At 42.8% G+C, this 27266-nt stretch overlaps 1 protein-coding gene across 1 annotated transcript in view; it reads right to left on the minus strand.

Moving 5' to 3' along the window:
- Positions 1–27266, minus strand: part of LOC138267784 (fatty acyl-CoA hydrolase precursor, medium chain-like) — a 548521-nt gene that overhangs the window by 85625 nt on the left and 435630 nt on the right. The window contains exon 9 of the mRNA XM_069216985.1: positions 10624–10710. Coding sequence (XP_069073086.1) covers positions 10624–10710 — 87 coding nt within the window. The remainder of the gene's footprint in view (positions 1–10623; positions 10711–27266) is intronic.

Below are 27266 nucleotides of genomic sequence, written 5' to 3' on the forward strand. Positions count from 1 at the left end.
CGAGCCTTACAGTCCGACGTAATGCAGGATAACGGCCTGGTGGAACCATGGAGACGGACGCACCCGAGTGATAAGGAGTACACTTTCTTATCCCCAATCCACGACACCCAATCCCGACTGGACCACTTCCTTAACTTGCACAACCTCGTAGCAAAAATGCAGGACTCTCGTACACTGAGTGGGGGCTTGTCAGACCATTCCCCAATCTTGTTAGCCCTTCAGCTGGACATGGTGTCCCCAAGCCGCAAACCATGGCGCTTCGCTGCCCAACGTTACCGAACCCTTCAGGGGAAGGCTCAACTACAGGCACATACATCCACATATATCCGGGACATCCTTGGGTCAGTGACATCCAAAAGGATGATCTGGGCTGTGGCCAAAGCAACGATACGGGGACAGATGATGCCGCACTGGCGAATAAGGATAGGGTGGAACGACAAACGGCCCTAGACACTGACATAAAATGCCTGACGAGGCGCTACACAACCCACCCCTCCCTTCCCACCTGCAGGGACTGGGAGAGAACCCGCATGGCTTTGAACAAACTCTTTACCTCCCAGGCTGAATACGCGCTGCAATGCTTACAGGGCAGGCACTATGAACAAGGGGCCGCACAACTTTGCCAAAGAGCGTCATCCCTGGCTATACCAGCTCCCAGAGCTCAGTCGGGAGAGACCCTCACGCACCCGCAGGACATAGGGGTCGAATTCACAACCTCCTATTGTCGCCTCTATACCTCGGACTCACAGTCCTCTCCCACTCAAATAGAAGCTTTTCTTAGTACTATCACCTTTCCCTCCCTATCCGATGAAGGCCGGGAACTGCTGGGGGGGGACCTCACACGCCAAGAAATTCTACAGGTTGTCTCCGGTCTCCTGTACCATAAGTCGCCAGGTGAAGACAGATTCCCTGCGGAATTCTATAAATGGGCAGGGGAAGAGACGCATGATTTGGCGCTGGACGAAGCCTGTCAGACCAATTAGTTGGTCTGCGGCAGCTATTGGCCAATATCTCTCTTGAACGGGGATATTAAAATACTGGCCAGCGTTTTAGCGGCCCGACTGAGTAGGGTCATACCGTCCATTATACATCAGTCGCAGGTCGAGTTTGTGCCACGCCGCAGCTCACGGAATCATCTTCGTACATTATGCCATGCCCTCTGGGGGGTCCGGAATACACCTGAGGCTGCTCTAGCACTGTGGCTCGATGCCGAAAAAGCATTTGACCAAATAGAATGGCCATACCTTTTCGCAACATTAACATAATTTGGTCTGGCCGACCAATTTATTTCCATAGTACATCTGTTATACGATCAACCCACTGCAAGGGTCAACTGTGGAGGCTTCCTTTCAAATCCTTTCCCTATTTGCAGAGGAACGAGGCAGGGCTGCCCGCTCTCTCCCCTTTTGTCTCTATTGGCAATAGAGCCGCTGGCGGCTGCGATCCACGTATCCCCTGGGGTAGCGGGCATCCTGTTGCCGGGCGGCGCTACCTCTAAGATATACCTGTATGCTGATGACATCCTGTTTACCTTAACCGATTTGGATTGCTCACTGCCTGACCTTAAGGCAATTATAGATGACTTTGCCCCCCTCTCAGGATATCGGGTGACTTTTCCCCCCTCTCGGGATATCGTCGTCTCCCTCTGTCGCGGGAGACGACAAAATCAGCGATCCTGGGCTTCCCCTTCCACTGGACCCCGAAGCGCCTCAAATACTTGGGGATCCTTGTCAACCGCGGCCTAGAACGCATGACGGCGGATAATTTAGACCCTCTCATTACGCGTATGAAACTTGACTTTGACAAATGGGCACAGCTTGGCCTCTCCATGTGGGGTAGGCTGCAGGCGGTGTGCATGGTTACAGTCCCGCGTTTCACGTATGTCATGGGACTCCTCCCTCTTCAGATACCTCAATCCACGTTGAGGTCGGTGGATGCCGCAATTAGGGCCTTTGTGTGGGGGAACCACACGCCCCGCCTAGCAGCGGCCAAGATCATAGCACGTAGGTCATGGGATTTCCTTCAGTGGAAAATTACTCTCTAGCCCTCCATCTATCACACTGCATAGCCCTGCAGAATCGCCACAATGGGTGTCAGTGGAGTGGAGTTGTTTTCCCATAGGGGAGGCCTTAATGGACTGTTTCGTAGGACCACCGTCCCCTCCGATGATCCAAATCCGATCCTGAAGGCGACGGGTGTAGCATGGAAGAGGGCCCATCGTCTTTTAGGGGTTCACCCCTTTCTCCACGCTCAGGCTCCCCTATGGCATAAGGACAACATACGTGTGGGGGTGCAGCCCTGAATTGGCTGCAATGGAGAGACGCCGGTATAACTAACCTAGACCAGGTATTGGAAACCAACAGGCTCAAGCCCTTTACTGAACTGATAGAGGAATTCCATCTCCACCCTACACAAAAGTGGAAATATCTGCAACTCCAACACTATATGTGCCAAAATCCTGACATTATTCATTGGGGACTGCAACCCTCACCCATAATAGCCTATCTGAAGACATGGGGAAAACACAAGGGCGCTATGGCTGGACTATACGAAGTCCTTGTCAGTCACCTATTCTCTCGCCCTGTCCTGGATAAGCTACGGCTGCAATGGCAAGACCGCCTCCAGCTGAATATCGAGGAGGAGGATTGGGCAGACACGGTGGAAGCGCTGGACCGAGGGTCTTGCGAGTCTCGCCTAAAGTTTTGCCTCTTCAAAATACTACATGATTATTACTGGAACCCGATGAAGCTACATAGGGCCAGCCTCCTCCCACATGCGTTGTGCTGGCGTTGCACGGAAACGCGCTGTGATCTACTCCACATGCTCAGAAGCTGTCCATCGGTGCAACCTTTATGGAAGGCGGTGGACCATGCCCTGGCGGATTCCATGCTGCTCCCAACCCCCTTGCCCCCTTCGCTGCTCATGCTACACGACATGACCTCTCTCCCGGCCTTATCACAACCGCAAAAAAGACTCCTTCACACAGCCCTGGCAACTGCAAAAATATGTATCCTGCGACACTGGAGATCTGCGACGTCACCCAACCCGAAGAATGGATGGTGGCTATGGTTCACCATCGCCACGCATGAGAGGGTCATTTACAACCTTCAGGATCAGGTTGCCATCTTTGCTCAAGTATGGGCTCCCTTCCTCCCTGATGTCTAACCGATGTCACAGTCACTACTGCTGCTGACCAGCCAGCCCCACGCACGTGTCCTCAGTTCTCTTTTTCTTCCCCCCTGCTACCCTTACCTTCTCCCCCTCCCTCCTTTTCACACCCACATCCCCCCTCCTATCCTCTCATTTCCCATCATCCCATTCCTTCCATCCTCCTTCGTTTCCCTAGATCTGGGACCAATGCACTTGGCCGACTGGTTCTCACACCCCATCTTTTAAGACCCCCTTCTATTCCCCCCGTCTATTTATTTTCTCTTTGCTGTCCCTCCTCCCCCCCCACTCCCTCCGACACCAGGTTCCTCTCTCCTTCTGTTTTCCCAACCCTCCCTTATTTTTCTTCTTCTTCATCTCTCTCTCTTTCTTCTTCCTTTCTCTCTCCCTTTCTTTCCTTTTTCTTTCTTTTCTCTTCCCCTCTTTATCTTCTCTTCTCTCTCTCCTCCCCGCTTTTTCTCCTCTCTATCGTCACTTATCTTCCTCCCTCCTCACCCCTTCTCTCCCCCCGGCCTAACACTATAAGACTTGGACACAGTGCCCTCCTACCATCCTTGCCACTGCAACCTCTGCTATTATATTATTCGACTATTATGGAGCAGCTTTTATTATGACCACTTATGCAGTCTCGGATAGCTCTTACTACTCTGGGAAGAATACCGACCGAGATAGACACAAGCTTTCTTATTTACTTCAATCATAAACCAGGGAGAAGACGATAAATAGAGACGTTAGATTTATAAATGGCAGGCAAACGCTGGAAAATTGTCCTAATCCGACAATTGATCTCCACTACTCCCTCCCCCCCTCTTTTTTTTTATGAAAACAGACACCTGAATGACTTGTGTTCTTCGCCCATCCCCACCCCCCTCCCTCCACTTCCTACCCCCCTTACCTATGATTCCACACCCTACCCCTCCTCTTAGTATAGATTAGTTACCTGATTTGTTGTTTGCCGGCGATTGCTACCGATGTAATCATTATTATTACTATTATTACGAGCACTTTTTTTTTCTACCATCATTATCGCTAGTGTTTACTACCCCTCTTTGTTGGCCCCTTCTGTTCTCCCTCTATCTTTTTTCCTCTCTCTTTTTTTTTTTCCTTCCTCCCCCCCTAAAAAATGTTAGGTTCCGCAACCACAGATATACATGCCAAGCATCTACAGATGTGCCTTTAGCGACACCAATGTGCCCTCGCTAGACCATGTTACCCACAAACTGTTATTCTATAGTATAACTCATGTGGACTATCTACCTTTTTCGGTATAAAGGGTTGTACTATGTCATATTGTAATGGTTGACATGTTGTATACTGTTAAATGCAATAACTACAACACAAAAAAAAAAGAAGATAAGCCAAGCCAAGACAAGTCCTAGTATACCACAATCAATCTGTCTGGTGAGCAGTATATTGTGATCAACCATGTCAGATGCTGCCAAAAATCCAACAGGATCAAAGCATCTACAGTCGGAAGCCATTTGATGACTATCCGTTACTGCAAGAGGGTGAACTCTGTGCTTCTGTTTGTGTAGTATCCAACTTGAGCATTGTCGAGAATAGAATATTCTTCTATATAGGAGGGCAGTTGTTTGGACACAAAGGGCCATATTTATACTCTATTTGCGCCAGATTTGCGTCATTTTTTTTACGCAAATTTGACGCGAAACGAACTCCATATTTATACTCTGGCGTTAGACGCGTCTAGCGCCAAAGTTCATTGAGTTTGCGTCATTTTTTAGCGTGGACACCTACTTTGCGCTAATGATATGCAAGGTAGGCGTTCCCTTCTAAAAAATGACTCCGAGGCATGTGCGCCGTATTTACACTCCCGGGCAAAAATTACACCCGGGAGTGGGCGGGTCAAAAAAAATGACGTCCAGCCGCTTTTGCGTCGTTTTTTAGCGCCTGGTCAGGGCAGGCGTTAAGGGACCTGTGGGCTCGGAAGGAGCCCAGAGGTGCCCTCCCATGCCCCCAGGGACACCCCCTGCCACCCTTGCCCACCCCAGGAGGATGCCCAAGGATGGAGGGACCCATCCCAGGGAACTTAAGGTAAGTTCAGGTAAGTATATATTTATTTTTTTTGTTGTGGCATAGGGGGGCCTGATTTGTGCCCCCCTACATGCCACTATGCCCAATGACCATGCCCAGGGGACATAAGTCCCCTGGGCATGGCCATTGGGCAAGGGGGCATGACTCCTGTCTTTGCTAAGACAGGAGTCATTTCAATGGGGGTTGGGAGTAAAAAAAAATGGCGCAAATCGGGTTGAGGGAAAATGTTTGCCTCCGCCTGACTTGCCCCATTTTTTTTGACGCCCAAGCTCCATATTCCCCTACGCCGGCGCTGCCTGGTGTAAGTCATTTTTTTTTTTACGCACACCAGGCAGCTCCGCCAGCTAACGCCGGCTAACGTCATTGAATAAATACGGCGCCCGCATGGCGCTTCAGAATGGCGTTAGCCGGCGTTAGATTTTTTGACGCACAACTGCGTTGGCGCAGTTGTGCGTCGAAAAGTATAAATATGGCCCAAAGTGTTCTAGAAATCTTGTGACAGAGGGGAGAAGTGTGATGGGCCCATCATTGGAGAGTTCATCAGGGTCTAGATAAGTATTTTTTTAAAGCAGCTACACAATGCCTTGTTTTAGCCCAGAGGGAACAATGATAGATCAACAATGTTGTATATTATTTGAGTGATTTCAGGGACTTCCCCATGAAGTTTTTTTTTAGAAAAAGGAATAAGATCAATTACAGAACCTAATCTGTGTTAAATGTTTGGTGAAAAGAATCAAAACACTCCTCATCCTCAATACGACTAAGTGATATTTTAGTGACATGAAAAAGAACATTTTGTTGCAGGTTCAGGCAGAGAGGTTCATTGTATTGTATCTTGAATGTGGATTATTTTCTCTTCAAACAAATGGTAAAGTTTTATTGCATAACACCTCAGTGCAAATAGACTGTGGGATGGAACTAGAGTCACTGGAAATTTAATTTATAAGCTTAAGGTTCCATTTTGTTTATTAACTGCATTGTACAGATGATTGGAATAATAATGTTTTTATTTGTATTGATTTTGAAGATGTTTCTCTTTATAAAGTATGTTATATCTAAATTATGTAGGTTATTAGTGGAGCAATGGGTAGGGTTAAGTTTGTCAGTGCATCGTTTTAATTATGAGGGTCTTATAATGCCATCAATTGAAGTGGACCACTGAATATATTTGTAATAGCTTGAAACAAGTCAATTTATATCACACATTCTGGGGCCTTTCCCTTTTTTGACTGAAGCTTTTATGAGTAATAAAACTGACTTTTCGAAACCCTGATTGTGGTGTTACTTCCACCTTTGCATGCTACTATGAGTGAGCAGTTATCCTATGTGAGGTTCTGTCCTTCAGCCTATGGGTCTCTTATGTACAACACAGAGCTGATGAAGCCCTGATTGTGCCATGACTACAGCCTGTGCTTGTTGCTATAAGAAAGCACTGCATCAAATGTGAGGACTCGTCCTTTAGCCTATGGCTCTCTAATGGATGGCTAGGTGTAAGGCTCTGACACCGAGCTGATGAAGCCTTTGGTTTCTGGGGCCACAGCTTGTTTATTTTCCCGCGGACTGGCAGTGCATGCGGGCTAACAATTAGATAATGAAGAACGCAGCCCACTGGTCCTAGAGCCTGTGAAGTCTGCGGAACCAACACAAAGATGTAGCTGAGTGAGACTGCATGGGCTGTCAGTTCCTCAAATAATGCAGGAAATGAGGACTGACACAAAACCAGAAACAATGGGCCTGTTCCATAATATACTGTCATAAGAAAATCTCTCTTCCCTAGCACTCTACGTGAAGTGAGGCGTGGGGGAGAGTGGGTGACCTCTACACAATTTAAGTCTTTCATTTCCATCTGTCCTGCTATCGCTCTTTTCTTAATGATGCCCTACTAGCATATTAACTTGAAACCATAGAATATATAAAAATGGCAAGTTTTGCATCAAAAGCTAAATTAATTAAAATATATCTACGGTAAAAAATGGAATTGACCGTTTAGGCAACAATCAAATGGGAAGGTGAAAGTCTCAGAAAATAGATTATGGACCTTCTTCACGAAGCACTTAACCTAGAAGCACAAATAAAAGCATTAAGAAAGACAAGGGAATGATTTGTGGGCATTTGATAGTGGATGCCCATGAGATTTAACCAGTAATGATAGCACAGATGTCAGTTAGTGAATTATGATTTTAAAAATGATCAAATGGAATGTTAGCAGGTTTGCCTCAACCTCGAAATGCAAACAAGTCTGGCATAATACCTGGTCAAAAAAAAAAAAAAGTATATTGTCTTTGGAGACCCACACAAATATGGAAGAAAGTGAGAAAATATTTAAAGGAGTGGCATGTGAGGCTATGTATATTTGTCCTTTATTGCTGCAATTTCCGGTGTTGCTATGAAACCTATGAATTGCAGTTTTTAGCCTGATAGAATAGGTTAGAAATAGTAATTGGCCAATAAAACACAAATTGAGGTGGCCACCTGCCACTTTAATACGTGATATGATTCAAAAGATGTCTATCCAAGGTTTAACACAGATGTAATGCTAAAGGTAGTTGGGTGTAAAGGCCCTTTGGTGCCAAGTGAAGACCTCAGCCATGCAGCCTACACTGCTGCTCTTTAGGATTCATAAGACCTCTTTCCTGCCAATGGGAGAATCTATTCTTTAGTTTGCTAAAGACCTGTGAAATGTATGTGTGTTTCTTCTATTAGCTTTTGGGTATGTAGTGTTAAACCTGGACTCATCCGCAGATGATTTTTAGTCAAAAGAATGCAACAGTGAGATTGAGATAAGCCAGTGAAGAGATACATCGCCAATATCCCTCTTAAGGTCTTTTTTTTAGACTTCAAGGTTATGTATGCTTTGATAAAAATCTGCACAAATAAAAAATAGTTCTCTTCTGTGGCAATAAAGTCTAATATCACAATTTATGTGGCATTTAATACTATTTATTTTTGGTGACAACAGAGATCAAAAAATTGAGCAAAACCTTGGGTAGATGATTGATCATTATTTTTATAAACATAAATTTGTAAGATCTATAAATCCTGCAGTACTTAAGGCGTGATTCAGTGCACAACTGTAATCAGGTCATATGGCACTACAGCTTGATTTTGAATCTGTGTGAGGCTGCTAATGCTGCAGTATGATCTTAGGGTGTGGGGTGGACTCAAAAGCATCCACTAAGAGCAGGACTACTTGAGCCAGGTCACTCTTGCCCCCTTTGACTGATGTAGTGGGTAAAAGCAAAGGCAATGCTGAATGTACAGAGACTTCAGATAAACACCAATGTTAATACTATTAGAGCATGAATATAGGGAATTTTGAGTTAAATATTGTTTTTTTCTATGCAGCAGAGAAATGTGCCCATTTAGATTAACACTAATAGGAGCATTACATTAGTGAAATGAAGAAGACTTTACGGATCACTGAAAAAGCTACTGAAGTGAGAGCTGGAAAGCCAAAGTCTAGGTGAAATATTAAAATAGATCCCGGATATATTATGTACAGAGTGCCTGTGCAATAAAAAGGAAAGGAGAGCTGGACTATGTCACCATACAGGGTTAGGAATATTGCACATGGGTGCAAAAGTCCAAAATATTGCGATGAATGACAGAATTAAAGAAAATTTAGCTAACAAGTATTATTTGTCTAACGGTCAAATTAATTAATGGTCAAGTTGATATTTAGTAACCCAATATTGGACCCTTGATTGGAAAAGTGGAAAAGGAATGGAAATTCTTACAATTACTTAAAAAAATAAACATTACAAGACTAAAATTGGTTAAGGAAAACTTTGGAACCTGTGCAGCAGACTTTGAATAAACAAAATGTATGGCCAGTGATATGCAATGAATGATGGAACATATGAGGAAAAAAGAGAGAAAGAAGGAACAGAAGTTTAGAGGTATGGAAAATGCTTGGTACGAATGTGGGAAAAGGAGTGTAGGCAATCCATGCATGCACATAGAAGAGGAAGCAGTAAAGAAGGAACAGAATGGTGGGGGAGCCCCTACTTAAATACAGGGAGATTTAATACACAGGATTGGTACAATGTAATACTCCAATTTTCTTCTTTCACAATCACCAGGTTGGATTGTACACCGGAAATAATGGTATAACACTGTTAAGCATAACACTGAACTGAAAACAGATCTCAGTTTAGTTAGAACAAGATGAATTTTGGGTATTCGTCTCGTAGTTTGAAATGTAATGGTTGGTCACACAAGAATATGTATCAGATTACATATACAAAATGTACATGTGCAAAATGGGCAAAAAGTCTGAAACAAATTTACAATGCAGACAAATCCTAACACAATACCTTACCTTAACCCAAACACTTTCAATAACCACAACTAATCATACAAAAACATTATAATGTAAATCTCTTAACATTTTCTAACTATTTATGCCCTATTGTTTTCCAGACATTTTGCTTTCAAACTACTGTGCTTTCAAAATTTATATTTCTAATTTTTGGTCCTTTTAATTATTTAATTTAAACATGTATCTAATGTATCACATCGCCTCTGTTAAACTGGGCATTATGAACTGGACCAAGCAAACTCAAAAGATTATTAGACTACAGAGACCAGCTTTTTGGGGGAAAACATTTTGACAATAACAATTATAATAATCAAGGTGCTAACTGTGATTTCTGCCACCCTATTGGGTGCTCAGTTTTTTGACAGTTTTAAATTTTTCACAAACAGGACTTCCAATGGTTTCAGACTTTATGCTGTAATCTAAATGAGGTATGAGACATAGGTTAGACAGACTTGGAGGCTGTAGAATGTTTACAATTATATCACACATGCATAATTTATAAAAATAATAAATGAATCATATGATGACAATTCAATAAAGGCTTTAGAAAAATGCCCAAAGATCGTATTAACTCTTTTGTGCTGTATGAATTAATGTATCCAAACTGGCTCCTTACATCATAACTGTGTGTGACAGGCAACATTACTCTAAATGTAGCATTCCCAAATTACAATCCCATTAATTTCTTAATATCCAGATAAATGTACCTTTTGTTCTAGTGAGTGTCAGGTACTGTTCCTTCATTGTATGCTTCCCTCTTATTAGAGCACATCTCCTATAGGACAAACCAAGACAAGTCCAAATTGTATTCCCAAAGGAAGCTGTATTTTAGCCAAAGGAGGACTGAACTTTAACATTTTGTGAGCAGGGCTTTTACTTCTAATGAATGCATGAAATAGAAAATAATAATCACTTCACACATCATAACGGTGAGCTAGAAAGAAGGATAATTTGTGTTAAAGCAGCTTAGAAAATGGAGGCTCCCTTTTTATGCTCTAAATCTGAATTCCCTGAAAGTAAAACACATATTTTATGTGGGACACACCATGGCATGTGGTGAATAATAATAATAATTTTCTTACCAGTAATGGCCCAAACATCTGTGTCACAATGTTCACTGCTTCTCTGTCGAATCCTTCCATCAAGGTAGTTTCAGATATGTTAAGCGCCTGCATGTTAGAATTAAATAATAATATAATGGTTGATTATTATTAACAACATTAATAAATAGATTTATAATAATGATATCAATATTCCAACTAAAAAATATTAGTAATAATAACAATTAGTATAGTAATAAGTATAAGATTCATATGATAGTTATGATTCGTATAACATTAATGATACATGTAAGAATATATATTTTTTTTCTCCGTCCGCACCTCGGACGAAGGTAAATACAAGAATACAAGATGGCGCTGCCCATTACCTTAAATTCAAGATGGCGCCGCTTACTTTTGCTGTTGATAGTCCCTTTTCTTTGTCCACACCTCATCATTAACACTGAGGTAGGACTTTCAGTATATCGATACACATTTAAGACGCGGAACCAGGTAGGTGCGTCAGCCTACGTTTTAAAAATTACGGCGACTGATGCGATTGCCTTAATATTTCACAGCACCGACGTTATACAGGTGAGACTGGGGCTCCGATTCAGTGCCCCCTTTTGTCCAACTATATATAGTCATTAGGAGTCTCATGTCGGGTTAATCTCGACCTTCCAATTTTTTCCATATCGTTATTACTAACCAACTTCGCATAGTTATTAGCTTCCCAAATAGGAGCCACTTATGCTTTCCCTTGAGTGACGTCGTGTTACTTCCGTGCTTTAAGATTCTCGCATCTCCCATAGTAATATACTACAAATTTCCATTTAAGGCAGTTAACATGAAGTAGCTTTTTCTTGTTTGCTTTTCAATAATGATATTTTTCATTGACCTTTCATGATATTGTTCAATCTTATAGTAAACGTTACATGTCGACTTTACTTATTTATTTTGCAGATAAGCAGAATGGAATTATGCTTATACAATTGTTTACATTGCAAGCTGCATTTTGTATATATGGTATGTTTATAGTTACATATTGAGTCATAAAGAAATAGTTTTGTTATAAAGTCATTCTTCTTTAATGTAACACCAACTAGTATACTTATCCTCACTCTCCCTTCCCCAATTCACACTCAGTAATAGGCATTACTAACCTAGTGTCCAAGATAATTATTTGTTATTCTCTCTGGCTATATTCCCTTTAATAATCACCAGGTGACTTTGTTCACGCCTTCTTTTTTATCACATTCGTCTAATTCACACCTCTTTTAGCTTGTAAGGACACAAGCATAAGCACGAGTAACTACTATCCTGCTTTATTTGTGTACTTTCCAATTCTCTTGCATTTCCCACCCTTTTCGGACCACCACTCATTTGGTTAAAGTGTTTTTGAGAAACTTTGTTGCACGATTTCGGGTTTCCACATCCTGATCTTTGTTTTCTCTTATCTTCTTCTCTTTTAATACAACCGTAGTATATCCCCTCCAGTCGTATATTGTTTTTCCTCTTTTTCAGCCTTGAGAAAGCCCTGGCATACGCGCCTGTGGGGCGAAACACTTGTTGGATGATCCTCTGTTTCTTCTAAAGAACACATCCAGTTTTATCTCAACTGGGAGTTACTTGTCTTCTGAAATAAAAATTCTCATTGGAGAAAACAAAGGTGTTTTGTCGTAATCTCATACATCAAATCCACTGAACTTAACGGCATATTGACTTTAAAAAGACTGCTTAAGTGGGACCTTACCTATTCTTTATCATTGTATTTCTTGTGGAGGACTTGGGTCCATGTCCTCTGGTCAAGCTCCCACGTTACTAATAAGGCATTCTATACAGGAAGTTTGTGTTTTTGGGCCCTCTCCTTTTTGGAGTACCTCTTTGTTATGTAAGAATATTAATAAACACCATCATTGACATTATTATTAACGTAATTCTAGTATTTAAAAAGTATTGCAGTTAAACCATTTCAGATTATACATATTTATACTCCTATTACTCAATCATAATCGGTTCGTTTTTACATTGAAAGGATTAAAAACTGACTTAACACTGCCAGGATATGAATTTATGAGTTGCAGTGACACACAGATTCCAGCTCTAAGCTTTAAAATCATTGCACTTTTTATCTAAAACAATATAAAGCATGATAAAATTCACAAAACTGTTATGGTTCACAAAAGTCACACTTTGTCACATTTATGTACAGTACAATTTTAAATATAACGTTTTTCAATAATGCTGGTAGTGTGAAAGAGCACAGGAATGTAAGGGTCTGCAGTCCTACGTGAAATCAACTTAATTTTAGAAAGACGAGCTCAAAGCACACATATGTTTCCTTAACAATAATATAAAAAGCTATTGGCATTAGGCTGAACTATAACCTTATCCTGAACATAAACATTCAAAACCATCTAAATCTATGCAGTAAACAGAGTACAGCAACTAGTAGGTTGCTGCCATGCCTGTCTATCAGTACTGATACTCCTTGCACAGTATTATAATCAATGATGTAATTTCCGATGTCACAAGTGATGTTATCAATGGTATCATAGCACGGCCATGAGTGATATAATACGTGAGGTCATAGTCGTCAGTGTGTAGCGAGGGGGCAACTTATAGTTACTTCAGTAAATTATAACTGGTGAATTTCAGTGTATTTGTGTTTCTTTTTACTTTAAAATGTTACATTTAACCTGACAAAGTTACCCAACTATAAGATCACTAATGTTTTTCAATGGATTTCTATTTTTTTAATGCAAAGATTATTACTATTCTTAACTATATTGCCACTTTAATCTTTGTCATTTTCTGTGAATTAGTAGGGCTGTTTTTAACATAAAGTAAGATCTTATTTCAAGTAATAGGTACATATTTGTCTCCTTACTGAGAACCAAATACCACATTGTAGCACTTGGCACTCGCATAGTAGCAAGGCAGAGCAGTTCTAAGCCTACTCAGGGTAGGTGGTGTGAGCTAACAATCCAAATTAATCCCAAGGTCTACTCAAGGTAGGCGGTGTTGGCTAGCAATCCCAATTCACTGGGGCTCAACAGTAACAACCAGTAAATGGAATTACCTTTGGTCACACCCTCAAATCATGTTTTACCCCTTGTGGGTCATGACCCCCATAAAAGCAGTTTCTGTCACCTATACAAGATGCAACATCACAATATAAAGCAATGACATTTTTGTTAAGGTAGGCCTACTAGCCTTGTCAAGGGCTCACCACATAAATATAGAAGAGCCAAGCAAATTAGCTTTGTTACTTGATCAGCAAAGTAGACCAATTAGCTTCATCAAGGAACCACCTCAGCAATAAATACACCATATGTGATAGTTTACTATGAAAACCAATGGGAACAATAACCATAATCCAATACATTTTATATTAATACACACATTGCAATGTTCTTTAAGACTTATTGTAACTAAAATATTTTAAATAAAGCAATGCTAACCAAAAGAACCATTAAAATGTGTATGAGCACTTTATTTGCACTCTTCAGGCCACATAATATAGACATAGGACCAAAAAAAGGGGTCCTACACGCCAACTGAAGAGCATGCAGCTTGAGCTCAGACTGCACTAAAAATGATGGAAACATCTCCTGGAGTTATGTATTCAATGACCCAAGAGAATTAGGGTTCAAATGTATTTAAAATGTGTGTGGTGCTGTTACACACCCCACAGCCCCCCACAACACTTAGGGTATTCATTGGTTGTGTCAGTGCCCTTCCTTGCGGCACCACAAGAAGTAAAATATGCCCTTCAAAACTCATGCAGTACAGTTTGCTGCATTGCCAAGTTGGCTCCCAACCTGTCAGCACAGAGCTCTGCAAGTGCAGGAGCCAGTAGCTTCCTTCTCCATGCCTGTTCCTTGAGGGCAGGTTGTGCAGATGTGATTTTTGTCCTGCCCGCAGGTCATGGTCAGTGGACCCTATCAAACAAACACAAGCCTCTGGGAAATGAGAGTCCCAGGGGTGAATGTATGATGGAACGACAAATGCTGGAACCATGCATGCCTGAACAACGCAGTCAGAACAATGACCGTGTTGCTACCACAAATGCCTTTACACGCATGCCTTTACAACAATTTTTTGTTGTAAAAGCATGCCTACTAAAGGCATGTATGGAACGGCATATGTGGTTCTAACCCCTCACCTGCCCTAAGGCCCAGAGGTACCCCACCCCTAATACTGAAACTACCCCGAACCTTCCGCTCCTAAAACAAGACTACCCTGGATACCTCCCACCCACCCTGAGCCCTAAACCCTTCCCTGACCTCTGCCACCTCCCCTAAATACAACCCACCCGCACTTTACCCTTAAAAACGAAACTACCCCGATCTCCTCACCCCTCCACAAAAAACAAATGACCTGATCCCCCCCACCCCACCACTAAACGACCCAATCCCCACCCCAAAAAAACAAACTACCCCAAACCTCCCACATCCACCCCAAATACCAAACTACCCGATCCTCCACCCCCAAAAACCAAACTAACCTGATTCCCCACCCCCAAAAACCAAACTATCCCAATCCCCCACTCACAAAAAACAAACTATCCCAATCCCCTACTGCCAAAAACCAAACTATCTCAATCCCCCACCTCGAAAAACCAAACTACTCAATCCTCCACCCCCAAAAACCAAACTACCCCGATTCCCCCACCCCAAAAACCAAATTACCCAGCGTCCCACCACAAAAACAAAAGTACCCAGACTCCCCCACCCCCAAAACAAAACTACACTGACCCCCTGCCGCTAAAACCAGAACTGCCCGATCCCCTTGCCCCTAAAAACCAGAACTACCACGATCCCCCACCCCACCCCTAAAAAAACAAACTACCTAGATATCCCCCCCACCCCGTCCCAAGCTCACGCCCCAAATTCTTAATCCACACCCCACCCCTAAAAACTACCCCCAAACCTGCCCCTGCCCCACGTACCTGACCGAATCCTCTCCCGATGCACTCTCCCTTTTTCTTTGCCTTAACCATGCATGTGCATTGTTCAGCACAAGGGTGGTTAAGGCAGAGAAAAAGGGAGTTGTTAATGCAAGCGTGGTTCCGTTTGCGTTAACATTGTAATTGTTGTTCCGGAGTTGTTGTTTCAGGCGTTTTCCCTATAGCACTCGGTGGTAGGGGCATACACATTATTAAACATAAAACATGTGCAGACCCCCCGGGCCCTGGCCAACCCTGGGGTTTTCAGAAAAACTAAGATTTAAAAAAAAAAATCTCTGGTATCACAGTTCGACTGTGATACCCAAAACAATCAAATATTTGTTTTTAAATGTCCCGCAGAACCCTCTCCTTATAAGGCATAAGAGGTCAAAGTATCACTACCATGACCCCTTATGTCCTTTTTCTATTACATTTTTGGGAATGGGGAACATGTCCTTGAGTCTCATAATGGCAGCTGTAGCATTTCCGTTCATGTTGCGGCCAGCCAATCAAAGTGCATGTTCCAACTAAGTCCCCTTAGCCAATCAGAAGGCTTGAAATGTTGAATTTTAGCCCAACTGTTAATATATCTATAAATTGTGAACCCTAGTATCTCCAGAACTACATAAAGGAATTACACTAACTCAAGCCAATTTTCTAGGTACAGATCTAGTCTTCTGCCAAAATTGATTTCATTCTTCCATTATTTTATTTATAGCAGTGACTAATATTCCCTATGGAAATTGTAATGGGAAAAACTGTTTCCCCATTCCCTATTTCTCAGTCCACGCTTCACAGATAAGCTTAAAACTTCTCAGAAGAGAGCTGAGGTGGATAAACTTTTGTTTTGAAAGGTATTGTGAAGTTTTGTCAAACAGCACCAATGTTATTAACAAACAAAACACTATGCCTATGGGAACACTCAGATATACACTAACATTTAGAAAAAATAAACAAAACACTGAGACTTGCCAGTTATAGTTCAGTGACTTAATTATAACTTGCGCTCCCCCATTTAACTGCTTACGATCTCAACAACGACATCGGTCATTACATGTTAAATGGCATTATTCAGGACATCACTGATGAAATCTCAAATTACATCACTGAAGACATCACCAATGGCATGACTGATGACTCTAGCCATCCTGCTCCTCAAATTTCTCTCTAAACTGCTAGATTATTTACACAGGATTGGTACAATGTAAAACAACAAAGATGGCTGTACGGGCCACAAAACATATACAGCTTAATTGACAATATGTGCAAGTATGAAATAGAAAGAGTGTAGTACGGGAGATAAGTCTGATTTAGTATGGTAAAATTTATGAATCAGTAAAGTTTTAGGAGCATCAGTACTTCAAAGACTGAACACCACTAGTGTGACGTTTAGATGTCTGTTACAAATAGAATATGGTTTAAATCTAAGTCAGTTGTAAAAATATGCAACAAAAACTAAAGCTTACCCTTAGGTTACATTATTCACCTGTAGATATCTCTGTGCAAATTCTGACATTAAAGATGTGTTGCATAGTTCTACTGACAATTTCTACATAAACTGGAGATTTATAAGGTGCAGATATTTATTTCTAAAAGCTCAGAGAAAATTTTGAGACATATACTTTGTTGAAGAATGTATAATGTGTGAATGACTCACAAGCTGTTCTAGTCACAGTATGATTTTAAGTGTTGTTTTAATGGTGAACACAATTCTGCTCAGTTCAGGAATATATGTAAAGAATTTTCACAAACTACAGAGGGTTGTGCATATGATATGGTTGTGCATGCTTTATCAGTGGATAATGCACAGATATGAAGCTGTTGACTTAAAATCCTGTCAAAACAGTATTTAATTTAATAAATTGTTGATTGCAATATTATTTACAGAGAGATTACGCTGCTTAAGCACCTGAATGTACTGCTCCCCGCTGCCTGTGATTTAGTGCAGGAGTCTGCTGGCCAGTCTCTCAACAAGACCTCACATGTTTGATCCTGCTGCCACGCCACAGTCATTATTCTAATAATTTTGTTGCAAATATTTTCCAGTGTTTTACTAGTATGGCCTTACTTTTGCTTTGTTGCTTTTGTTTTTCTTTGCCACCACCCTGCCCAGTCCTGCAGTGTTTTTTTGCCTCAATGTCGGCCCTCTTTACTCCTGGTACTAATTATGGAGGCTGCTGCGTGGTCGCTGTGAGCAGCAAATGACCTCTTGGTCTGTGCACCACTCTCTGCTGCCTGTGCTTTAGTGCAGGAGTCTGCTGACCTTTCTCCCTAAGAGACCTCACATGTTCGATCCTGCTGCCAACTGGTCGTTTTTACTCTGCTAATCTTTTTGTAATTAGTTTATTTGCCTTAGTTGTTACTCTGTTAATTTTTTTGTAATTATTTTCCAGTGTTTTACTGGTATTGCCTTACTTTTGCTTTGTGGCTTTTATTTTTCTTCGTTGCCACCCTGCCTATACCTGTTCCAGCCATTTTTTCCTGGCTGCGGTTCTCGCTCCCAGCCTGCCCCGCCTCCCTGTCAGCCACTCCCTCGTCCCAGCCCTACTTATGGAGGTCACTGTGGGGTCTCAGAGAGCAGCAACTGACTTCTTGGTCTGTGGCCACTCTCTGCTGCCTGTGCTTTAGCACAGGAGTCTGCCGACAAGTCTCCCAATGAGACCTCAAAGGTTCGATCCTGCTGCCACCCCAGTCGTTACTCTACTAATATTATTGTAATTAGTTTATCTACCATAGTCGCTACTCTGCTAATTTTGTTTTAATTATTTTCCAGTGTTTTACTGGTATTGCCTTTATTTTGCTTTGAGGCTTTGATTTTTCTTCATTGCCACCCTGCCTGCTCCTGCCATTTTTTCCTGCCCACAGTTCTTGCTCTGAGAGCAAAAGAGACCTCGCAGGTGCAATCCTGCTGCCACCCCGTAGTCATTACTCCGCAAATATTTTCATTGTATTCAGTGTTTTACTGGTATTGCCTTACTTTTGCTTTGTGGCTTTTGATTTTCTTCATTGCCGCCCCGCCCCGCCCACTGACCCTTGTTTTTTCCTACTTACGGTTCTCGGTCCCAGCCCGCCCCACCACCCTGCAAGCCCCACCCTCCTGACAGCACTACTTATGGAGGCCCCTGTGTGACAGCACTGCTCATGCCAAGTGCAAATCCGTCTGCATCCATCCACGCCTAAACCACACCCAGCGCCAGGAACCCTGGATCTCCCTCCCTCCACTACTACTCCAGAGCAGAGCAGAGCAGAGCAGAGATTTTCACTCTCAGTGTCCACACTCCCAACAGTTTGTGCTGCCGCTCCTGTCCGTGCTCCATAGAAGGTCCCTTCACATGCCACCACTGCCTGTTCTCCTGCAACACCAGAGCCCCAGCACAATCAGACACTGCCTTTACGGCACCCCAACCCAACCCCTGCCTAAACCACATCCTGTTCATTCCCTCTGCAAACACTCCACTGAAATATGGAATACCATCACCTCCCTCACTCCTGACGTAACCTTCCTCACGGAGACCTGGCTCAATGGCTCACACAGACGGGCCCGGTGGTGGAATCACCATTATTCACAAGGACACTCTCCACTGTACCATCTCAAAGGACGACACTCAAATCATGGAGCACTTCCACTTCTACATCAAACCAGATGGTAAAACCTCCATCAAAGGAGTCCTCGCATTCAGACCCCCTGGGTCATAAGAAAAGTTCTGAAAAGCCACCAATGAACTCGCCACCCAAGCCATCAACACTGAACACTACATCTTCCTTGGAGACCTGAACTTCCACCTCAACAACCACCAAAAATGCCAGCACCACCACTCCCCTGGAAAGCATGAACATAACTGGGCTCCACAAAATTTTCACTGACCACACGCACATCGCAGGACACACATTAGACCCCATCTTCACTTCCAGCAACAAAGTCTCTTACGCCTATACCACATTATTCACCTGGACAGACCACTTCATCGTACACTTCACATTCACATCAGCTCTTTACAATACAGTCAAATGAGCCCGCACCTCCGATCAGAGCTAGGGCGAGATATCCAAAGCCCAATGGAGTGATGTCCTCAACACTCACCACTCAGCCATTCCAGCAGATGCGGACACAGCCGTCAGAAATTTCACCATGTGGATCTCAAACAGCACAGACACTGTCGCTCCCAGAAAAACAAACACAACAACCACACCAAGCAAGCCAGCTGAGATTCACTAGAACTTAGAACCGCCAAATGCAGGTGCAAGCAGCTTGAAAGAAGGTGGCGCACCACAAAGGATTCCATCGACCGATCCGCTTTTAAGAACGCACTCAGCCAATACCACAAATGCATCAATGATGCCAGGAAAGTAGCCTTAGCCACACACCTACAAACCAGCTCCAGATTCAACAAAGAACTTTTCAAAATCATCAAAGAATTCTCCAACCCTTTCGCATTGGAGAACTGTATCACCCCCTCACAGAACCTACGTGACTTCCTTGCAGATGTTTTCTACAATAAAATTGCCACCATCTACAAAAACTTTGCACCCCAACCCTCCGTCGCCAACCCCATCAATATGCTAAGCTCCTCAGGCCCCCCACCCACCAACTGCCTTATAACCAACTGGAAACATCTCATTATGCAGAACACTGCTGATCTCATGAGATCCATTCACTCTGGATCCCCCACGGACTCTTGCCCTCATCACATCAGCCTGGGCATTAGCACCATCACCAGTAAACTCAGTGGTATCCTCAACTCCTCAGTCAGCACAGCTATCTACCTGGAAGACTAGAAGCATGCAGTATTCAAACCGCTGTTAAAAAAAAAACCCAAAAAACCTCTGCCGATCCTAACAAGATAAAAAAGCGTTAGCAAAGCCAATAGAAAAACAAAGATGAAGACGAAACCTATGCAACTAGCTTACAAGTATTAACAAAATGTTACAATATTGTTTGTTTTATTAAATGAAAAACAAGCATTATAATTTTTTAAAAATATTTGTAAGCCAGTTACATAGAAAAAAGACAAAGGAAAAACATATTGGCATGCATGTTAGAAGAAAGAAGATAGAAGACATGAGAAGACAGAAGACGCAAGAAGAGTGCAAACATGAGAAGACAGAAGACAGGATGTGGTAAAGAAGATAGTGAAGACAGAAGATGGTTTGCAGAAAGAAACTAGAATACGGATGGCAACGAATAAAGAAGACAGAGAAAAAGGCATTGAAAAAAGAAGACGTCAGCGAAGTAAGACAGCATGCTGGAAGAAAAAAAGACAGCAATGAAGAAAGAAGACATCAGTGACGAAAGAAGATGGCATGCAAGAAGAAAAAAAAGGACCTTTAGTGTCGCAGCCAGAGGAATGACTCTGTCCAGTGTCCAATAGGAAGTGACCGGAAGGAGTACTTAGTCCACAGGCAAGCCGATGGATAGATTGTCGAAGAAGACGAAGATGACGAGAGGACGTGACTTGAAAACGATTTGCTGGCCAATCCAAAGAAGGTAAATCAGAATGACACTGGAGTAAGCCTGTGGTAAGTTCACTTGAGTAAGGAGCTGGTTTCAAGCAACTTTTAAGCTTTTTTCTTCCTAAGAAAAGATTTTGCAAGCATGCGGGCAAGCATGCATGCATGCAAAACCTAAAACCTACCGGCCAATCTCTCTGCTCCTGTTCCCAGCAAAAATACAGGAAAAAGCAATCAGCCACAGCTTACGACCTACTTAGAGGACAACAATCTCCTGGACACTGCACAAACCATAACACAGAATCTGTCTTGATCACAGTCACGGAAGACATCAGACACCTCCTAGACCAAGGAAACTCCACCGCCCTCATCCTTCTCGACCTCTCTGTCACCTTGGACAGTCTCCCACCACACACTCCTCACTAGGTTTCACCAAATAGGAATCACCGTTCACCTCAACGCCCAAGGACATCATCTGCAGCGTCCCCCAGGGATATTCACACACCCCACCCCTCTTCAAAACCTAAATGACAACACTGGCCAACATTGTCAGAAACCACAGATTCAACATAATCTCATACAGTGATGACACACAGCTCATCCTTGTGCTCTCCAAAGAACCCTCAATAACAAAATCCAACTTCTACAACTGCATGAACAGCATTGCGAACTGGATAGACAGATACCTCAAACTCAGTACCAACAAAATGCAGGGACTGCTGTTCGGTAACATCGCCTCACCTTGGGAAACCTAGGAATTACCATGGACAATAAACTCAATGTGAAGTGCCAGGTCAACATTCTCCTCCGCCTTCTTTCTCACCCTCCAAATGCTCCACAAGATCTTCAAACAGCTCCCTCTCAACACCAGATGTACCACACAACTTCCCACCTACGAAACCTCATCTGGCCCCTTGTACTAAAAATGATGCCAATTCAAGCTCATGACATTCACATACATATCCCTACATGACCTAGGACCAGATCACCTCAACCACCACATGAACTTCCACTACCCCTCCAGACTCTAGCTCGCAATCACACCATTAATTCACCACAGCACCTACGGAGGTTGTATACCTAGCAGCAAAGGTCTACACCTTCATTTCCCCCCCACCTAAGAGCATCACCCTCCATTCAGGAGTTCAGAAGAGGTCTCAAGACATGGTTGTTCCACTGAAACAGACGCAGCTTCAACAGCGCCTGGATACCCTCACTAGTGATTAGTGCGCTTTATAAATCTGATGATTGATTAAAAAAAGCATAATACCAACTGTATGTGGGGATGTTATAACCATTAGTACTACAGAGTTTATAGAAAAGTGGTTCTGGGTGTAGATTGCTAAATATCTTCCAGTATTGAAAGCTTATAGCAAACTGTCCCATTCACTGGATGATGTCATCAGTGATGTCATATGCAGTATCATTAATTATATAAATTAAGATGTCATAAATGTAGCCAATAATGGTGTACTTTATAATGTCATAGGTGTTGTAAAATTTGAGGTCAAAAGCAGTGCATGGTAGGGGCACAAGTAATAGTCAGGGCCAATGGGATTATGCAGCAGAGAAGGACCAAAATATGCTACAGTATTGATTAAATTATACAGCAACAAAATGCAAATTATGCAGCATGTGGCACATTTGTTTATCATATCACTTCATTATTTGGTCATGTAACACATGTTAACACATTTTTTCATCTCATTAGTTCCAGACTGACAGTCAAACACAGCAATAAGCAATTTAAAAGTGGCCAGTCAATTTTTGAGAAAAAACATCCCATTGCGCGGCAACACACGTCAATGCCTTTTTAGTATCTTTTGATCCTGGGAATCTAGAAACAAATTTGGTTTTGTGAAAATCTACATATTGTGCAGGAGATGATGGATTACATCACAAATTGTGACTTATTTATAATTTTGCAAAAAATGCAGTAAGTTCGGCATTGCATAATTCCAGTCACCCTAGTTATAGTTAACTCACTGACTGGCAAATTTTTTGTGTTTTTTGTTTTTAAATGTTAGTTTTTATCCCATTTGATTCCCTAACTATAACATCACCTTAACATTTGCTTTTCAGTGAATATCTAGGGTTTTTCTTAATATAAGCTTAGATCTAACTATAACATGACTTTCAAAAAAAATATTTAACCAACACCCCCACTGCACATGGGTATAGGTACTACACACAAGTGCCTGGGAGTGTTGTGCCGCCCGCGCGTCTCAAGCCGAACATTCGGCTTGGGGCGCGGCACGCGGCCACAAGACACGCCGCGCTCCTAGACTAATCTGCATTTGAAAGGTATTGTGAAGTTTTGTCAAACAGCACCAATGTTATTAACAAACAAAACACTATGCCTATGGGAACACTCAGATATACACTAACATTTAGAAAAAATAAACAAAACACTGAGACTTGCCAGTTATAGTTCAGTGACTTAATTATAACTTGCGCTCCCCCATTTAACTGCTTACGATCTCAACAACGACATCGGTCATTACATGTTAAATGGCATTATTCAGGACATCACTGATAAAATCTCAAATTACATCACTGAAGACATCACCAATGGCATCACTGATGACTCTAGCCATCCTGCTCCTCAAATTTCTCTCTAAACTGCTAGATTATTTACACAGGATTGGTACAATGTAAAACAACAAAGATGGCTGTACGGGCCACAAAACATATACAGCTTAATTGACAATATGTGCAAGTATGAAATAGAAAGAGTGTAGTACGGGAGATAAGTCTGATTTAGTATGGTAAAATTTATGAATCAGTAAAGTTTTAGGAGCATCAGTACTTCAAAGACTGAACACCACTAGTGTGACGTTTAGATGTCTGTTACAAATAGAATATGGTTTAAATCTAAGTCAGTTGTAAAAATATGCAACAAAAACTAAAGCTTACCCTTAGGTTACATTATTCACCTGTAGATATCTCTGTGCAAATTCTGACATTAAAGATGTGTTGCATAGTTCTACTGACAATTTCTACATAAACTGGAGATTTATAAGGTGCAGATATTTATTTCTAAAAGCTCAGAGAAAATTTTGAGACATATACTTTGTTGAAGAATGTATAATGTGTGAATGACTCACAAGCTGTTCTAGTCACAGTATGATTTTAAGTGTTGTTTTAATGGTGAACACAATTCTGCTCAGTTCAGGAATATATGTAAAGAATTTTCACAAACTACAGAGCGTTGTGCATATGATATGGTTGTGCATGCTTTATCAGTGGATAATGCACAGATATGAAGCTGTTGACTTAAAATCCTGTCAAAACAGTATTTAATTTAATAAATTGTTGATTGCAATATTATTTACAGAGAGATTACGCTGCTTAAGCACCTGAATGTACTGCTCCCCGCTGCCTGTGATTTAGTGCAGGAGTCTGCTGGCCAGTCTCTCAACAAGACCTCACATGTTTGATCCTGCTGCCACGCCACAGTCATTATTCTAATAATTTTGTTGCAAATATTTTCCAGTGTTTTACTAGTATGGCCTTACTTTTGCTTTGTTGCTTTTGTTTTTCTTTGCCACCACCCTGCCCAGTCCTGCAGTGTTTTTTTGCCTCAATGTCAGCCCTCTTTACTCCTGGTACTAATTATGGAGGCTGCTGCGTGGTCGCTGTGAGCAGCAAATGACCTCTTGGTCTGTGCACCACTCTCTGCTGCCTGTGCTTTAGTGCAGGAGTCTGCTGACCTTTCTCCCTAAGAGACCTCACATGTTCGATCCTGCTGCCAACTGGTCGTTTTTACTCTGCTAATCTTTTTGTAATTAGTTTATTTGCCTTAGTTGTTACTCTGTTAATTTTTTTGTAATTATTTTCCAGTGTTTTACTGGTATTGCCTTACTTTTGCTTTGTGGCTTTTATTTTTCTTCGTTGCCACCCTGCCTATACCTGTTCCAGCCATTTTTTCCTGCCTGCGGTTCTCGCTCCCAGCCTGCCCCGCCTCCCTGTCAGCCACTCCCTCGTCCCAGCCCTACTTATGGAGGTCACTGTGGGGTCTCAGAGAGCAGCAACTGACTTCTTGGTCTGTGGCCACTCTCTGCTGCCTGTGCTTTAGCACAGGAGTCTGCTGACAAGTCTCCCAATGAGACCTCAAAGGTTCGATCCTGCTGCCACCCCAGTCGTTACTCTACTAATATTATTGTAATTAGTTTATCTACCATAGTCGCTACTCTGCTAATTTTGTTTTAATTATTTTCCAGTGTTTTACTGGTATTGCCTTTATTTTGCTTTGAGGCTTTGATTTTTCTTCATTGCCACCCTGCCTGCTCCTGCCATTTTTTCCTGCCCACAGTTCTTGCTCTGAGAGCAAAAGAGACCTCGCAGGTGCAATCCTGCTGCCACCCCGTAGTCATTACTCCGCAAATATTTTCATTGTATTCAGTGTTTTACTGGTATTGCCTTACTTTTGCTTTGTGGCTTTTGATTTTCTTCATTGCCGCCCCGCCCCGCCCACTGACCCTTGTTTTTTCCTACTTACGGTTCTCGGTCCCAGCCCGCCCCACCACCCTGCAAGCCCCACCCTCCTGACAGCACTACTTATGGAGGCCCCTGTGTGACAGCACTCCTCATGCCAAGGGCAAATCCGTCTGCATCCATCCACGCCTAAACCACACCCAGCGCCAGGAACCCTGGATCTCCCTCCCTCCACTACTACTCCAGAGCAGAGCAGAGCAGAGCAGAGATTTTCACTCTCAGTGTCCACACTCCCAACAGTTTGTGCTGCCGCTCCTGTCCGTGCTCCATAGAAGGTCCCTTCACATGCCACCACTGCCTGTTCTCCTGCAACACCAGAGCCCCAGCACAATCAGACACTGCCTTTACGGCACCCCAACCCAACCCCTGCCTAAACCACATCCTGTTCATTCCCTCTGCAAACACTCCACTGAAATATGGAATACCATCACCTCCCTCACTCCTGACGTAACCTTCCTCACGGAGACCTGGCTCAATGGCTCACACAGACGGGCCCGGTGGTGGAATCACCATTATTCACAAGGACACTCTCCACTGCACCATCTCAAAGGACGACACTCAAATCATGGAGCACTTCCACTTCTACATCAAACCAGATGGTAAAACCTCCATCAAAGGAGTCCTCGCATTCAGACCCCCTGGGTCATAAGAAAAGTTCTGAAAAGCCACCAATGAACTCGCCACCCAAGCCATCAACACTGAACACTACATCTTCCTTGGAGACCTGAACTTCCACCTCAACAACCACCAAAAATGCCAGCACCACCACTCCCCTGGAAAGCATGAACATAACTGGGCTCCACAAAATTTTCACTGACCCCACGCACATCGCAGGACACACATTAGACCCCATCTTCACTTCCAGCAACAAAGTCTCTTACGCCTATACCACATTATTCACCTGGACAGACCACTTCATCGTACACTTCACATTCACATCAGCTCTTTACAATACAGTCAAATGAGCCCGCACCTCCGATCAGAGCTAGGGCGAGATATCCAAAGCCCAATGGAGTGATGTCCTCAACACTCACCACTCAGCCATTCCAGCAGATGCGGACACAGCCGTCAGAAATTTCACCATGTGGATCTCAAACAGCACAGACACTGTCGCTCCCAGAAAAACAAACACAACAACCACACCAAGCAAGCCAGCTGAGATTCACTAGAACTTAGAACCGCCAAATGCAGGTGCAAGCAGCTTGAAAGAAGGTGGCGCACCACAAAGGATTCCATCGACCGATCCGCTTTTAAGAACGCACTCAGCCAATACCACAAATGCATCAATGATGCCAGGAAAGTAGCCTTAGCCACACACCTACAAACCAGCTCCAGATTCAACAAAGAACTTTTCAAAATCATCAAAGAATTCTCCAACCCTTTCGCATTGGAGAACTGTATCACCCCCTCACAGAACCTACGTGACTTCCTTGCAGATGTTTTCTACAATAAAATTGCCACCATCTACAAAAACTTTGCACCCCAACCCTCCGTCGCCAACCCCATCAATATGCTAAGCTCCTCAGGCCCCCCACCCACCAACTGCCTTATAACCAACTGGAAACATCTCATTATGCAGAACACTGCTGATCTCATGAGATCCATTCACTCTGGATCCCCCACGGACTCTTGCCCTCATCACATCAGCCTGGGCATTAGCACCATCACCAGTAAACTCAGTGGTATCCTCAACTCCTCAGTCAGCACAGCTATCTACCTGGAAGACTAGAAGCATGCAGTATTCAAACCGCTGTTAAAAAAAACCCCCAAAAAACCTCTGCCGACCCTA

This window comes from Pleurodeles waltl, chromosome 12, assembly GCF_031143425.1.
Source record: "Pleurodeles waltl isolate 20211129_DDA chromosome 12, aPleWal1.hap1.20221129, whole genome shotgun sequence".
Lineage (NCBI taxonomy): Eukaryota > Metazoa > Chordata > Amphibia > Caudata > Salamandridae > Pleurodeles > Pleurodeles waltl.